At 39.7% G+C, this 13,787-nt stretch overlaps 2 protein-coding genes across 4 annotated transcripts in view; one reads left to right on the forward strand and one right to left on the reverse strand.

Moving 5' to 3' along the window:
* Positions 1 to 1,040: 1,040 nt before the first annotated feature.
* Positions 1,041 to 8,438, forward strand: fbxo16 (F-box protein 16). Its single transcript, XM_056404915.1, has 9 exons — positions 1,041 to 1,175; positions 1,621 to 1,733; positions 1,977 to 2,012; positions 2,127 to 2,333; positions 2,436 to 2,600; positions 2,779 to 3,044; positions 4,715 to 4,820; positions 5,227 to 5,491; positions 5,966 to 8,438. The coding sequence occupies exons 2-9, from the start codon at positions 1,638 to 1,640 to the stop codon at positions 6,019 to 6,021; spliced, it is 1,197 nt and encodes a 398-aa protein (XP_056260890.1). The 5' UTR covers positions 1,041 to 1,175; positions 1,621 to 1,637; the 3' UTR covers positions 6,022 to 8,438.
* The window catches only part of fam49a (family with sequence similarity 49 member A), a 35,140-nt gene continuing 28,332 nt past the window's right edge, over positions 6,980 to 13,787 (reverse strand). For all 3 annotated transcript variants that reach the window (XM_056404916.1, XM_056404918.1, XM_056404917.1), the window contains 9 exons: positions 13,405 to 13,526; positions 12,938 to 13,043; positions 12,158 to 12,294; positions 11,887 to 11,964; positions 11,337 to 11,453; positions 10,858 to 10,937; positions 9,934 to 10,060; positions 9,678 to 9,748; positions 6,980 to 9,585 (listed from right to left, as the gene is read on the reverse strand). In XM_056404916.1, coding sequence (XP_056260891.1) covers positions 9,522 to 9,585; positions 9,678 to 9,748; positions 9,934 to 10,060; positions 10,858 to 10,937; positions 11,337 to 11,453; positions 11,887 to 11,964; positions 12,158 to 12,294; positions 12,938 to 13,043; positions 13,405 to 13,526 — 902 coding nt within the window. In that variant the 3' untranslated portion in view covers positions 6,980 to 9,521. The remainder of the gene's footprint in view (positions 9,586 to 9,677; positions 9,749 to 9,933; positions 10,061 to 10,857; positions 10,938 to 11,336; positions 11,454 to 11,886; positions 11,965 to 12,157; positions 12,295 to 12,937; positions 13,044 to 13,404; positions 13,527 to 13,787) is intronic.

A 13,787-nucleotide genomic window follows, 5' to 3' on the forward strand; every position in this document is an offset into this window, starting at 1 on the left:
ACCAGTACATTTACTTTGGTACATTTTGCAGATGCATGTGTTGTATTTTTGTGACATTCAGAATACTTCCAGTGATAGGTTTGAAATATAGTAGCTAAACATTAAATAGAATGGCAACTATGTGAAATGTTATATGATATATGATGGTATTCAGCAAAAACACACGTTAAATGCTATCTGAATGTCAAAGTATTTTAACCATGGCAGGTTTTACAATATTATTTTGAAGGCCTAATCGGCGGGTTTCCGGTTGTGATCTGTCTCTGTGTGTTTAACTTGTCGCAGCTCTTCCCTCTTTCTTCACAGCAGGTTTTCTGTCTTTATTGCGCGCGATCGCCCAACCGAGCACGAGCAGGCTTTCAGCTTTTGAATGTAGAACTTCTCTGACTGGTGGAACGGAGTGTTTCAGATAAATAGGCCAAAATGTTTTATTAGTGGACCTTCAGCAGTGGGTTTAACTTAATTGTTACAATGGGCGCATTATTGCATAGAAAAACCCAGAGCCAACGCCTACATGAGCCTATTTAAACAGGTCCATTACATACAGGTCCAACTACTAATACTACCAATAATAATAATAACAATACTAATCAAAATGATCATAATCATAATGATAATGTTAAGTTTAAATACATGCATGTTACATATACTTAATGTTTTGAATTACATATCTTAACATTTACAAGGTTGAGCCACTGTATTTGTGCATGTAGATCACTTTTGATATAAGTTATCAGCGCATCGAAAACATTTATTTCCAGTGTCTTAAATATATATAAGTATCATCTACATAGAGGTATAGCTGAGAAACATATTTTTTGCAGTATCAGTGTGTGAGGCAGATGGTCTCTATAGCAATTGCAGTGTCAGGCCTTCTGCACTACATTTGTCATCATTAGAGCCACTGAGGCCTGTACACACTCCGCACTCCACCGTGGTTTGCTTTGCAGCACCCCCCTGTGTGTGACAGGCTGTGAAGGCCAGTCGATGTAAGGAGAGCACACTCACTGTTACTATGGAAACAAGTAAACTGTGCACAGGGGAGTGGGAAGAAGAAGAAGAGAAGAAGTAGAGTTGGGTGTACGGACACAAAGGCCATCAGGAGTATGCACATAAACACAAAGTGTGTTTAGGAGTTGGATTTACTTCTTTGTGTCGGCCGAGGAGAACTGATGGTGAGTTAAATACCAGAGGAGTGTGTTGTGCAGTGCTGAGCAGCAGTTTCCTGCTCACACATACAACACTGCAGCTTTAAGTTTGTGTGTCCGGTTGGATTTTTGCCATTTTCACTGAGGAATTGTTATGTGTTTTTCCGAACTCTTATTTTTACGAGACACAGAATTAGAGCAGGAGATGCTTTGTTTATTAGGTAACAGGTGAAAGAAACATTATCATGACACATTTTCTGTGTGATAAAAGGTGGTATGTTATGTAGCTTTGTATTTTAGGAGGCTAAACACAAGCCTGGAAGTGCTCAGGCAGATCCTGTAAAGTGGCAAAGCTCTGTTGTAAATGGAGGAAAGTGTTAGAAACATGCTGCTCACACTCAAAAGATGTACAAAAAGCATCCAAAAGAAGATTTAAGTTTCATTTTTGTGTATTTTAATACATCACCTATAGCTAAGTAGTACCCAGAGATGCCACATGCACCGAGGTCACCTACAAACTGTGCCAAGATGCAGACCAAACTGAGCGCCTGGACTCCTCTCAACCACCCTGTGGCAAACAGCAAGGTTAGATCAACTCATCTATCCTGGAACATGTTAACAGATAAATATCATGTTATTTGCAGGTCAGAAAAAGTTCTTACTCATTGGAGATAACTTTAATTATATCCCATCATACAGTATCACCACCATCAGATAAAAACCTTCCAGACTACATCACTGCTAGCCATGCATTTTGATTTGCAGTATTCCTAACATTGCAGTTTGATGTTATTTTTTAAGATTCTTCAGTCTTCTCTTCTCCCTCAGGTGTTTGAAGAGAGACGAAGCCTTCTGGCAAAGTGGGTAAGTTTAAATCACACGAATAGAGCCACACTACATGCACTGATGGGTCCAGACACAATGTGAATCCAGCTCAATGAAACCGAAGCAGTGCACGTGAAAGACTCATGTCTTCAGTTTGACAGGTGGTCTGACAGGCAGAGGAGGGCTGTGCTGCAGGACTTTGTACTGGGCTGCTCAATGGAGCAGCTGAGGTTCCTGAGTGTGAGTGTGAGCAGACAGCTCCCCCTGCAGGCTGCAGACTTCACCTGCCTGCTGCCCAGAGCCCTCTGCCTCTACCTCTTCTCCTTCCTGGACCCACGCAGCCTCTGCCGATGTGCACAGGTACAAAAACCTGACATAATATCAACCTGGAGGGTCGTTCACCTAACAATCACTTTGACAGCTAGTAAAACTGACACTCTGCGCCCTTTTTTAACCATCAAGGTGAGCTGGCACTGGAAGAGCATCGTGGAGCTGGACCAGCTGTGGATGCCCAAGTGTCTGAGGTTCAGTTGGTGCATCAGTTTCTCCCCCACACCGTTCGAGCAGGGCGTCTGGAAGAGACACTACATCCAGACTGTGCAGGGGCTGCGAGTAACCCCGCAGCAGGTCAGGAGATCAGATCCACCATAGGCTGAAACATTATTTAATTCTCATTATTATATTCTCAAATAAACAGCACTATGGCTCAGGGTAAGAAAAATACAGAACAAACTGATGTTACAAGGCAGCTACATTAAAATGCGTTGATAAAATGTTTATACAAAGTCTTTTGCCCACCTCTCAGACTGCCTCGTCCCTACAGCAGTTTGTGATCCCAGATGTAACAATGATCAGCAGTAGACATGAAGATCTGACAGATCCGGCCCTCCTCACCGAGGAGCATCCGGCGTCCACTGCCCAGCGAGTGGGAAGCAGCCTCAGGACTGGATTCATTACAGAGAAGCAGCCGAGTGCACTGCCTCCATGGAGAGATGCTGACAGACATCCCAAAGACATAAGACGCTTTAACTACCTGGACAACCTGGACCCCGTCCAACAAGCCCTGAGAACGTAAGACACTTAGGCAGCAGCAGAAGCAGCAGCATACACCTACCACTTACTAAACCTATCCACTTTTTGACTTGAAGCACATTATAGAGATATGATATTATTTAGGGAACATCACGAACATCCAGATCTTGACGATTAAAGGGTTTAAAATTGTAATTTGGAGATACAGAAACAAATTGGCATCAACATGTAACGCAACATAGCAGAACAATTTTCTGCAGAGTGCAACCGTGTACAGGATGAAGCTACAGCTTATTGTGCCTTCCATTTTCTCAACACACAACTTATTAGATTTCAAAAAGTAACATCAGACAAAGTTTACACAACTTTCCTAATGTCATCGTGCCATTTAGATCATGTATTTTTTGTTCATTAGATTATTTTATAACATTATTCAGATTTACAGCATGTGCTACAGACTTTCAGATCCTGTTCCATAAATTCACCCCTTTAATTCAAATACACATATTCTTTTACATAAACATAAATGTACCTGAAAGTCATATTTCTCTCTTTTCAAAGAACCTTTAGATACTTTCAGGTGGTAATTTCACACAAGGTCAAGATTTATAAAATCTGTACATTTAGAGCCATTCATTTACAAAACTGTAGGTATGTTTGTTCTAAGTAAATAGTTTTTGTTTTTTAATTTCAGTTCTTTCGGCTCTTTGCATGTAGTTGAAAATACAGAAGGTACAAGTTCAAGGAACAGTGAAAGAGAGGCGCTCTGGCCCATTTTTACTGTGTAAATCAATGAACTGGACATTAAGATCACGTGTTTTATGGTGATTAAAGATGCATGATTCATGTGCACAAGGTAAGAATATGCAATATTTTTCAATTCAAGAGTTAAGTTTCATAATCGTGCTCATAGTGTATGTACAGGTGTTACACTCAGAACCATGTAGAGAAGCTTTCACTCTTCAACTGATGACTGTGAAAACATTTCATGTATCAGATGAAGCTACACAATGAAGCTCAAACATACACAAAAAGTAAATGAATGGTGGGGGAATATGAAATTCTTTGTAAACTTTGAGAAGTGAACTTGACCATTATCCTTGAATGAAAAATGAAACATCTTGTATTTCCACCTGTGCTTAGATATTCTGATGCCACGCTCAAAATACAATCTACAGCTGATCATCAGTTTCTGTCAAATAATGAAAGATGTGGAACACATTTTTGATCGTGTGGCAACAATCTTTAAGCTCATACGTCCACACCTGCATTTCTAGAGTGTTTCTTAAAAGAATGGTTCACTTTGGCTAAAACCCCATAGACGCTTTGAGAGCGCAGACAAGGACAAAGTCAAACAACATACACCAGACTTCAGAGAAAAATGATCCAATCTGTACCAAAATTTACTGGATTCTTTCCTGGCCCCAGTTCCATCTCTCCACCAAGTTCGGTGCGAATCAGTTCAGTACTTTTTGTTTAATCCTGCTGACAAACAAAAAGACATGGGTGAAAACATAAAGTAAACGACAATAAAGTAATGACCATATAGCACAAACAGTTTCTCGTGGTAAAACAGAGACAGTTAAGCTCATATAATCAATTGAAATAAAATACAGATATGTCATATTCTTTTTCAAAGGAATGCAGATCCGCCGAAGAGTTCACCTTGATGTTACACGTGCTTCACTGACTCAGTCGTCTCTCTGCAGGCAAACGAAAAGCACAGCCACCACCTGCACCACACCGAAGCCAGACGGCGGGAGCAAGAAAACGCTATCTGAGGCGAATTACAAACTCCGCAAAGCCAAATCTCTGGTAAAGCCACGCTCCCATTCATCATCGCCACCATAACCCCGCTGTGACTGTGACCTCCTTGTCTGAATCAAAGGGAGGGGGTAAACGTGGAAGGTTCTCCGGGGACTGTGCAACCAGCAGGCATCATGCATTATGGAGCAGCGTTTACGCAGAAAAGCATGTTAATGATGAGCGGCTCAGAGAGGGAGGTGACAGGGGGAAACCAAATTATGCTGATGATGGGGTTTTAGGAAGCGGGGGAGGAAAGGGTGAGATAGAGGACACCATGGCATTTAATATTCAGGCTTTTGGAGAAACCATCATACATTTATTTCAATGCCTGTATATAGTTTATTTCTATTTTTCTGAACACATGGTTATCAAAAATAACCTCAGTTCTCTGAGAACCTTTGTCCTCCTCCTTCAGATGTTCCTCAGCTCCAACTGCAGACCCCAACATCCCCCTCCTCATCCTCATCCTCATCCTCATCCTCATCATCGTCAGACCCAAACTCAACCTCAATGGGCATCTCGCAGTAGCGACTACCCCATCACCAAGGAGACCGCCAAGAGCCTGCTGCGCCTGGCCCAGTGGAATGCTGGGATCCGTCCAGGGCCGGTGAGGTCAGCGGTGCCCCAGTTGAGTGTGGAGGCGCTCAGGGTGTCACAGCGCTCACACCGGAGCTCTCCCAGTAAGTAAATCGCTGCTCCTTCACTCCTCTGGGCTGAAAATGATGTAATCACACAGCAAGAAACGCATTCAGGACAAATTATAGGTTAAAAAATGGCTGAGTCTGCAAGAAAGTCACAGACTGAATGCAGTTTGTGCCCCTATTAGAAATGTTGTTTTACTCTATGTCTTCCACATTTAGATTTGACTCATTTATTAGATTAGAAAATACATTTTAGTGGTTTTCTTTCACTAATAAAACTTCATTAGGCTGAACTGTTAGCAGCAGCTTTCAATGTACTCTTGCATACTTCAAATTAAAGGCATGTAGCTTTATTTTACTCAGTTAGTTCATTACAGGAGGCTAAAATCAAAGATTTCCAGTAGTCGATGTAATATGACCACACACCAGGTTGAGTGGTTCTGATGTGTTATGTGCACAGTTTTAACTACTACTTAATTAGAGATCTGATTTATGACGTGTAATCAATCCCAGGTACGCCACTGTTTAAGGTTCAGCCGTGGATCATGCCTGCTTCACACCCACGATGACGAAGAATGAAGCATATCGCCCCCATCAGGAAGACATCAGAACTACAGTTTCAGTTTCAGGACACCAAAGCTTTTCAGAAGATGTAGCTGAATATATTTTACTCATGTAATTGAGTCCATTACTGCAGTTTCTTTGGAAGCTATTGTGTAAATAGCTCTGGATGGAGAAGAGACAGACATTTTGTATTTACATGTAATTATTTTTGAAAGGTCTTAATAATGTCCAATTTTAAAAAACTTTAAACTTGGAATAAAAAGCTACTGAAAAGAAAAAAAATAACTCATGAAGAAGGAATGTTTTTGTTGCTGGAAGGAGACAGTATTTTGTAGTTGAGTAGTTTTAATAGCCTCATAGTTATATTACAACTGCATCTTGAATATCTTTAAAGCTCTGTTCAATCATGATGTCTGACATTTAAAGGGGCTATTTGTGAGTTTTCTCTGCTGCTGAACATGGTTTCTTGCCGGGAGCAGGTGGTGCCGATTGTCACTTGACAAGATCGTTGTCAGCCATTGTTGTCTTTATAATTTATGAGGTTATAATATGCGCTCTGAGCAGAAAAGTGACCACAGTGACTCGCTATCGGAAAGTGATGAGACGCGCTGGGGCTGATCTGGTTACCACGCTAACTTCAGTAGAGGGAAAGAAGTGATAGAAACAAGAGTTAGTACTGGTTGTTTTCCACCACTGGAGACAGCTCTTGAATAAAGGAATGAAGTTTGATACTGAAGTTGCAAAGTTTCTTCAAGACTGTTGAGTAAGCAACTTTTAATGCTAATGTAGCTATGTAGCAATGTTAAAACTTACAAAGAGCTACTTTAAAGACACAGCAGCGCCGGTTTTTACTAACTTTTTACAGATGTCTTAAAGGAACCCTGGGGAGTTTTCGACTACTAGCAGCGCTACAGAGTGTTTGTGTACCACAGATTGTAAATAAGAGAGCCAACGGAAACATAGTCTGTATAAGAAATGTACCACCTTTATTATCCAATCCACACATCCCATTCAGAATGCAATACAAAGCCAAAGCAATTTATACAAACACTGAGTCTGAAATCCAAAAATATTAAACAGTAACTGTCAGTTTATGACAAAAAAAAAAAAAAAAAGAAAAAAAGATTTTGTCTCAGTTTTCAAAACAACATCTTGCATTCAACACACAGTAGCATATTCTGGGCGAAGAGGGAAGCTTCGTGTACATCAATCATGACAGAGGATGTGATTTTTATTTAAAAAAAACCCACTTCAGTCAGATATGAAATATCATACGTACACCTCACTTTAAGTCTCATCCATGTAAAGTTTTCATTTATTGCATATAAAACATTGCATTCAAAGTATGATTCACTCACACACACACACGCACCCATATATATTACTAAATACAAGAGGATCAAAAATAAACAAGACTTAAATGAATGATAGATACCTGACATGTTAATTTAATGTTAATTATCATGAATGTTGAAATGTTAATCGAAGGGCAGGAGTGTATATGGTACAGAGTGCAGTATGTGTGGCTTATGGAGTAAAATAAAAATAATTCTATGTTGTGGATGAAAAATAAAAATAGTCTTTATAAGTCACTACTATTTGTCAGCTTATGCTCTGTCTTCAAGGCAATGCTGTGCTCCACGATGAGCCAGTAACATTTCCATAAAGTAGGATCACAGGGGTGATGGTGGTGTGGTAAGTCAGAGTTATTATTGTGATATATTAGATGGTAAAGTTGAAGAAGTTATCTGAGCAGAAAAAAGTGGAAAAGTAGATTTTTACAACTGATAGTTGCATCCTTTAAGACAAGCTTATTCTTATCCATTAACCTTCATAAAGATAACATAAAACGTGAACCACAATTTAAATGAACACAATGTAAAACCAACACAGATGAGGAGATTGTCCGACCATGTGAGCAGCTGAGTTTTAGCAGGTCAGGAGCTGCTGCTGCTGCATGTGGAGGAGCCGAGGGACAATCAGGAATGTCTGTGGTGTAATGTTAGTAAAAATGAGCTAGGAAATTAAGAGTACACAGTCCTCTGTGATAAGTGACCATGATCAGACACACAGCAGGTCAAAAGCTCAAGTCTAGAGTCATTCCTCTGAGTTCAACAGTCGAATTTAAGGCAAATTTTGAGGTGTACATTATTTCACACTACGAGTTTTTAGGTCATGAAATGATCTGAGGCATGGATTGATGTATAGAAGACAATTAACAGAGTTTGCAAGGGCTTAGCAAACTCGAAATGTTGCTTTAAACATGTTGAGAAATATCAAAATTCATATAAAAATCAACCTGGTCACATTTGTCCCTCGAGTGGAGACGAGGAGAATTATTTCACTGACTAACTGATTTAAAAAAATCAGAATTCAAAGCTTTAAGGAAAGAGATTAAAAAAAATCTTAAAAAAAAAAAAAACTTGCTCACTTAAGAAGCGCATGTCATTTATTTAGAATAAAGACTTTTTTGGGGCTTTTCTTCTTAAGGAAATGGATTTTCTGTTCCTAATACAAAAGCCACAAAAAAAGTCACTTAAAACATGGCAAAACACACAACGATCATTCAGAGCATCACCACAAAACACTTAAATAAAACATTTGGTTGGTTGATTTGATTTTGTGATTCGTTATCACGACATTTTCAATCAGCAAAACCTCGAAGTTAAAGCAAACTTTGACAAACTGGATCTCACTGAATGTGCAAAGTATGTTTTTACGTTCACAGTGGATTTATTTGTATCAGATGCACAAGGCTGGAGTTTGAAACGAACAAAGGACAAAATACAACAGCTGACTATATAAAAAAAAAAAAAAAAGAGAAAACACCCAAATGTTCAATGTTCAACCAATTCATCAAACCAATCAATCCCTTACCTGCTCTCGGTATTTAGCCCTTCACTGCAACAGAAATGTCCACTTAACATTGATTGATTTCATATTGTCATTAAATCTCATACTTTGTTGATCAAGTGAAAACACAGGATGATATGACTTCACTTGTTCTTCATGTTGATTTTTTTGTGATAAAAACGAGAACCTGTGTCAGAATTTAATTTCTCCGTTTCAAAAAAAAAAAATGAAATAAAAGTTTAATTTTGATTCAAAAAAGTTGAATTAAACTAAAATCTGTTCACTAAACTAATTCCATTGTCAAATAAAAGATTTGTTGAAGGACATTTTTTATGCTGCCTTGGTGATTTATTTCCAAGTGCTGTTTTTAAAGCTCATTTATAGTATAAGGCTGACAAATCCATCATTTGTGCTTCGACAGCTGTTAACAGTAGAGGCAATTCATGTGATGCTTTTTTTTTTTTTTTGCAAAGTACAAGGTACATGTTCTGCAGGTTTCAATAACTTGGAGGGAATGACTATGTAAATACACACAAGTATTAACATCGAGTCTTTTTAAATAATGTAAACATATACATCTTATTTGAGGTCAGAGCATTGATCCTCTTCATATCTATTTATATATTTTTTTTTCTTAAAAAAAGAGCAAATATTACTGGAGCATCGTCCGGATGTTCTTCGGAGTGGACTCGTCATTCAGGTGTTTTGTGGTGAATCTGAAGAGACATAAATAATAAACAGTGCATTAGGAGGCCATTAGCACCACTGTTCTCTATAGCCGCATTTAAACAGAGTGAGTGTAACCTACTTGAGGGCGTTCAGGAGGCCTTCTACGTTGTCCGCCGGCTGGTCCTTCAGGACTTTTATGCAGCCTTTCATCTGAGAGGAAATGAACAGAGTCAGAATGAGAGCACGGAAGCTCAAGAGCTGCATCACAGAACAGATCCATGATGGTGTGAAAGTGCTGCTGTTACATGATCTGTGCAGCTTAGATCAAGTGTGTGTGTGTGTGTGTGTGTGTGTGTGTGTGTGTGTGTGTGTGTGTGTGTGTGTGTGTGTCTTACGTCTATCTTAGAGGACTTGTTGAAGGCGCCGTTGGGGTGAACGTGGTCGTAAAGAATGATGACCCCGACCATGACCCTCATGCAAAACAAGAGCGTGTCCTCGCTGCTGAAACGACTCGAATATTCCCTGACAACGCAGAAACAGACAGAGACAGAGAGAGAGAGAGGGAGAGAGAGAGAGACAGAGAGAGAGACAGGATCAGAAGAGGAAAAGATCTAGAAATGATTTATAGTTTTATTTGCTTTCGCAGATGTGTCTGGCAACCCTCCTGTTCAAGGCGGATTTCCATCCGTCCTGACAGGTTGAAACGATCCCAACCATTTATCAAAAATGGGACGGGTTTGATTCAATGACTGACAGAGGAGCGCCGCTGAAGCAGCAACAACCAAGATGGCTGCCGCTGATGTGGACATGTCTGTTGAATCCGTTATCATGACAGTATTAAACAAGCTGGACGGTTTGTTGATAAGAAAGATGTGCCTGCTTTACTACTGACAGATAAAAGCTTAATTTACCTACTGATCGCTACGTCACATGTTTCATTGCTCTGATTGCTTGTAGGTCTGTGATTGTTGATAACGTCTATTGAAATCAAAAATGAACAGAGAGGTTCCAGACCTATTAGCAAATGTGTGCAATGCCAGGCGAACTGATTCAGGCAGTTGAAAAACACGGGTGTAAACTGAGAGCCAGTGATTTAAAAAAATTATTATTGATTTATTTATTTATTTTTCTAAAAATCAATCAATACAGATCTCAATATATTATTGGTGAATGTATGTGAGACAACTCAACTTGCTTTCAATCTACAAACTGCAGAGCTTTTTTAAGGCCTCAGAGAAACCTTATGAGTGTGTGTGTGTGTGTGTGTGTGTGTGTGCGTGTGTGTGTGTGCACATGCGTAGCAAAGCATTGTAACTCACGGTGTCTCCAGCATGACTTTACAGACACTGGCCATGGTGCTGAGACAGTCCGTCGTGTTCTCCAGTGGAAGAGTCTTGTTCTACAGAACAAACAAACCAGATGTTATTACCAATCACTTTAATGACTTTAAACATGAATCATTAAAAATAATTGCATACATTCTTTAAATCATCCTGCTTTGACAGAGTAGATCAGCGTAGATGTGTGTAAATCATTTTGAAAGTTAGACCAGGTGTCACTGATATTTCTTCGTCTGTATTTTGGTATTAGTTTAATTTATTCAATTAAAATGGCTGTGTCAGAGCTGCAGCATTGTGACAATAATGAATGCAACAAATATTAGATGCGATTAAATCATGTTTGTATGACATGCCAAGTTCGAGCAAAGGAGAAAATATCTCACGTTTTTATGAAGTAAACATACGACAGAATTTGTCACAGTGAGAGTAACAACAGTGATAACGGGTTTTATTCTCACCTCTGTCACAAAGTTTGTGGTTGCGTTGCTGAGTGTTTTCAGCATGGGCGTAGCCTCAGCGTAGAACAGAGACATCCTGTTGGCCATCTCATTGTTGACTTCACTCTCAATGTCCAACTTCAGGTGCAGAAACAAACAACATGCATTCGTTCATTTTGTTTTTTCCATTTCCGAATGCACAAGAATCTGTTTTATATTCACTGAACAGAGGCAGCGGCCCTGCACTGCTGGAGGAGGAGTTATAACATTTTCACATCAATTCCATTTTTAATACTTTAGTACCTCCAATGTGATCAGTTTGGCCTATTTGTGATTTCTGATGTGACATAAGGGACCCATCAAAAAACAGTGAACACGGTCTTTTCTTATGTCACTTTAAAACTGTTTCCTGTTTTAGGCAGCGAAAGCACAGCAGGTACTAAATATAGAAATATCAAAGCCTGCTGTTAGATATAAATATGTGGATCTGAAAACCACAGGAAAAAGATGGCTGTCACCCTGGTGCCATGTAATGTTGATCTCATCTATATATAATTTGTGCACAACTCACATTCATGTTGTTTATCCGGTTTCGGCTGATGGTTCTTCTGTAGTAGCTGAAGTCATTCTGAATGGCAGGAATTCTCATCTGAAGGGAAACAAGAAAACAGGACAACAACACATTTAGCCTCTTGTTGACTAAACAGAACCAACACATTAGTTCACACAAGTATGCTGTATGTCACTATCTGAAGTAATATGGGAAGAGTGGCTGAGACTGTGTGTGTGTGTGTGTGTGTGTGTGTGTTCCTGAGATGAACCACTCAGTGTTTCCAGCAGACCTTGAGCTCATCGAAGCGCAGAGTGAAGTGGAGGATCTCTGCAAACTGTTTGGCCAGAGCCTGCTCCCTCTCCAGGTGCTGAGTGGGTGTGAAGGGCGGACATGTCAGGCACTCCAATAAACTCTGCAGAGCCTCTTCTGCAGACAGAGACACAGTCACACACACACACACACGTACACAGACACAGACACACACAAGATGTCAGCAGCTGTGTAGATGTTTGGCCTCTCCTTCAAGTCCCAGAAATCTTCCAGCTCAGAATTTATTTGCACAGTCACATTTTATACAGAAGAGAAGAAGAGAACTGAACACTTCATTCTGTGGTGAACTTATTTTGTTATAGGACACGATTTTAGTTTCTGTAGTTCCCCATCATGGACTTTTTGTATTACAAGACAAGATTTCACATTTCATCTATAGTTTAAATTAGTTAAGCTAACTAAAACTGTACTGTAATTACTTCATACCAGCCATCATGCAAACCCTATGTTAATACAATCTGAGATGAGCTTTTAAGTGAGTGACCGTGTAACCTACATGTCTATTATAAGTTGCAGGACTTAATGGGCATTTTCAAAATAAAAGATTACCAATTTAAAGACAACATGGTGTGATGGAAGTCAAACATTTCAACATAAGATAAGTCATACAAGTACTATTTTACCATTATTTAGCCAGGACTCATTAAGATTAAATATGTTTTCGCTATAACATGACATATTCAAAAAAAAGAAATGATAATGATAAGACAAGACATTTTGCTCTCTGCTGTGACCACACCTAGTCTCAGAGAGAAACTGTAGAACTTCTTGAGTTTGATGACGAGTGGGCAGACGGAGTTCCAGGCTCGCTCCTGCAGCATGAGGTCGTTGGGGTTTTGAATGGCCTGGACCGAACAAAAAAACACCAGAAAACATCCATTATTAGTGTCAAACTGACCATCAGCATCTGTGGAGAGGATTGAACTATTTTGTTCTGCGTTTCAGTGTAGTTCAGCTTTTGTTTTCTCTCCTTTTTCTGCAAACAGTTCATCAGATGTTACAGCAGAAATGTTCACACTGGCTGCTGTTGAAGGGAAAGAATAAAAAATGGATTTGAAGAGAGGTCTACCTCCCTGCTCAGAGCTTGTTTATTTTATTTACTTATGACAAGACATGTACAGTGTTTCTTGTTTGCATGTGTGTGTGTGTGTGTGTGTGTGTGTGTGTGTGTGTGTGTGTGTGTGTGTGTGTGTGTGTGTTCCTCACATCTCTGATCTCCTGGCCGGCTCCTTTGTATGCCTGCAGGCCAGACAGGATGCTCTCCGAGTCCTGGAGGACTGAGTTCACCTGGTTCCACACCTCTCGCTCTCCTTCTGTCGGCTGTGCATCTAACAGACGAACACGTCCATACAAACACAAACCATCACAACAGGCAGCTAAGCTAGCTGTCTGACAATGCAAACACATGTATTAATTCTTGCCTTTTCACATCAACAATCAGCTCCGAGTGACTTGTAATTGCGCTAATATTTAACTTACATTTAACTTGCAGTTTAACTCATTGATGTGAAATGGCTTTACTTACACAAGTAATAACGACAGTACTTTTAATCATGATGAAACACTCACTGGGAGAACACAGGCATGTG

This window comes from Seriola aureovittata, chromosome 19, assembly GCF_021018895.1.
Source record: "Seriola aureovittata isolate HTS-2021-v1 ecotype China chromosome 19, ASM2101889v1, whole genome shotgun sequence".
Taxonomy (NCBI): domain Eukaryota; kingdom Metazoa; phylum Chordata; class Actinopteri; order Carangiformes; family Carangidae; genus Seriola; species Seriola aureovittata.

Excerpts from the sequence above, each read along its gene's own strand:
- fbxo16 (XM_056404915.1), top strand. The coding sequence starts at position 1,638 with ATGCCACATGCACCGAGGTCACCTACAAACTGTGCCAAGATGCAGACC. Across the intron at positions 2,013-2,126 it reads GAAGCCTTCTGGCAAAGTGG|TTTGACAGGTGGTCTGACAG; the intron begins GTAAGTTTAAAT and ends TCATGTCTTCAG. Across the intron at positions 2,601-2,778 it reads TGCGAGTAACCCCGCAGCAG|ACTGCCTCGTCCCTACAGCA; the intron begins GTCAGGAGATCA and ends CCCACCTCTCAG.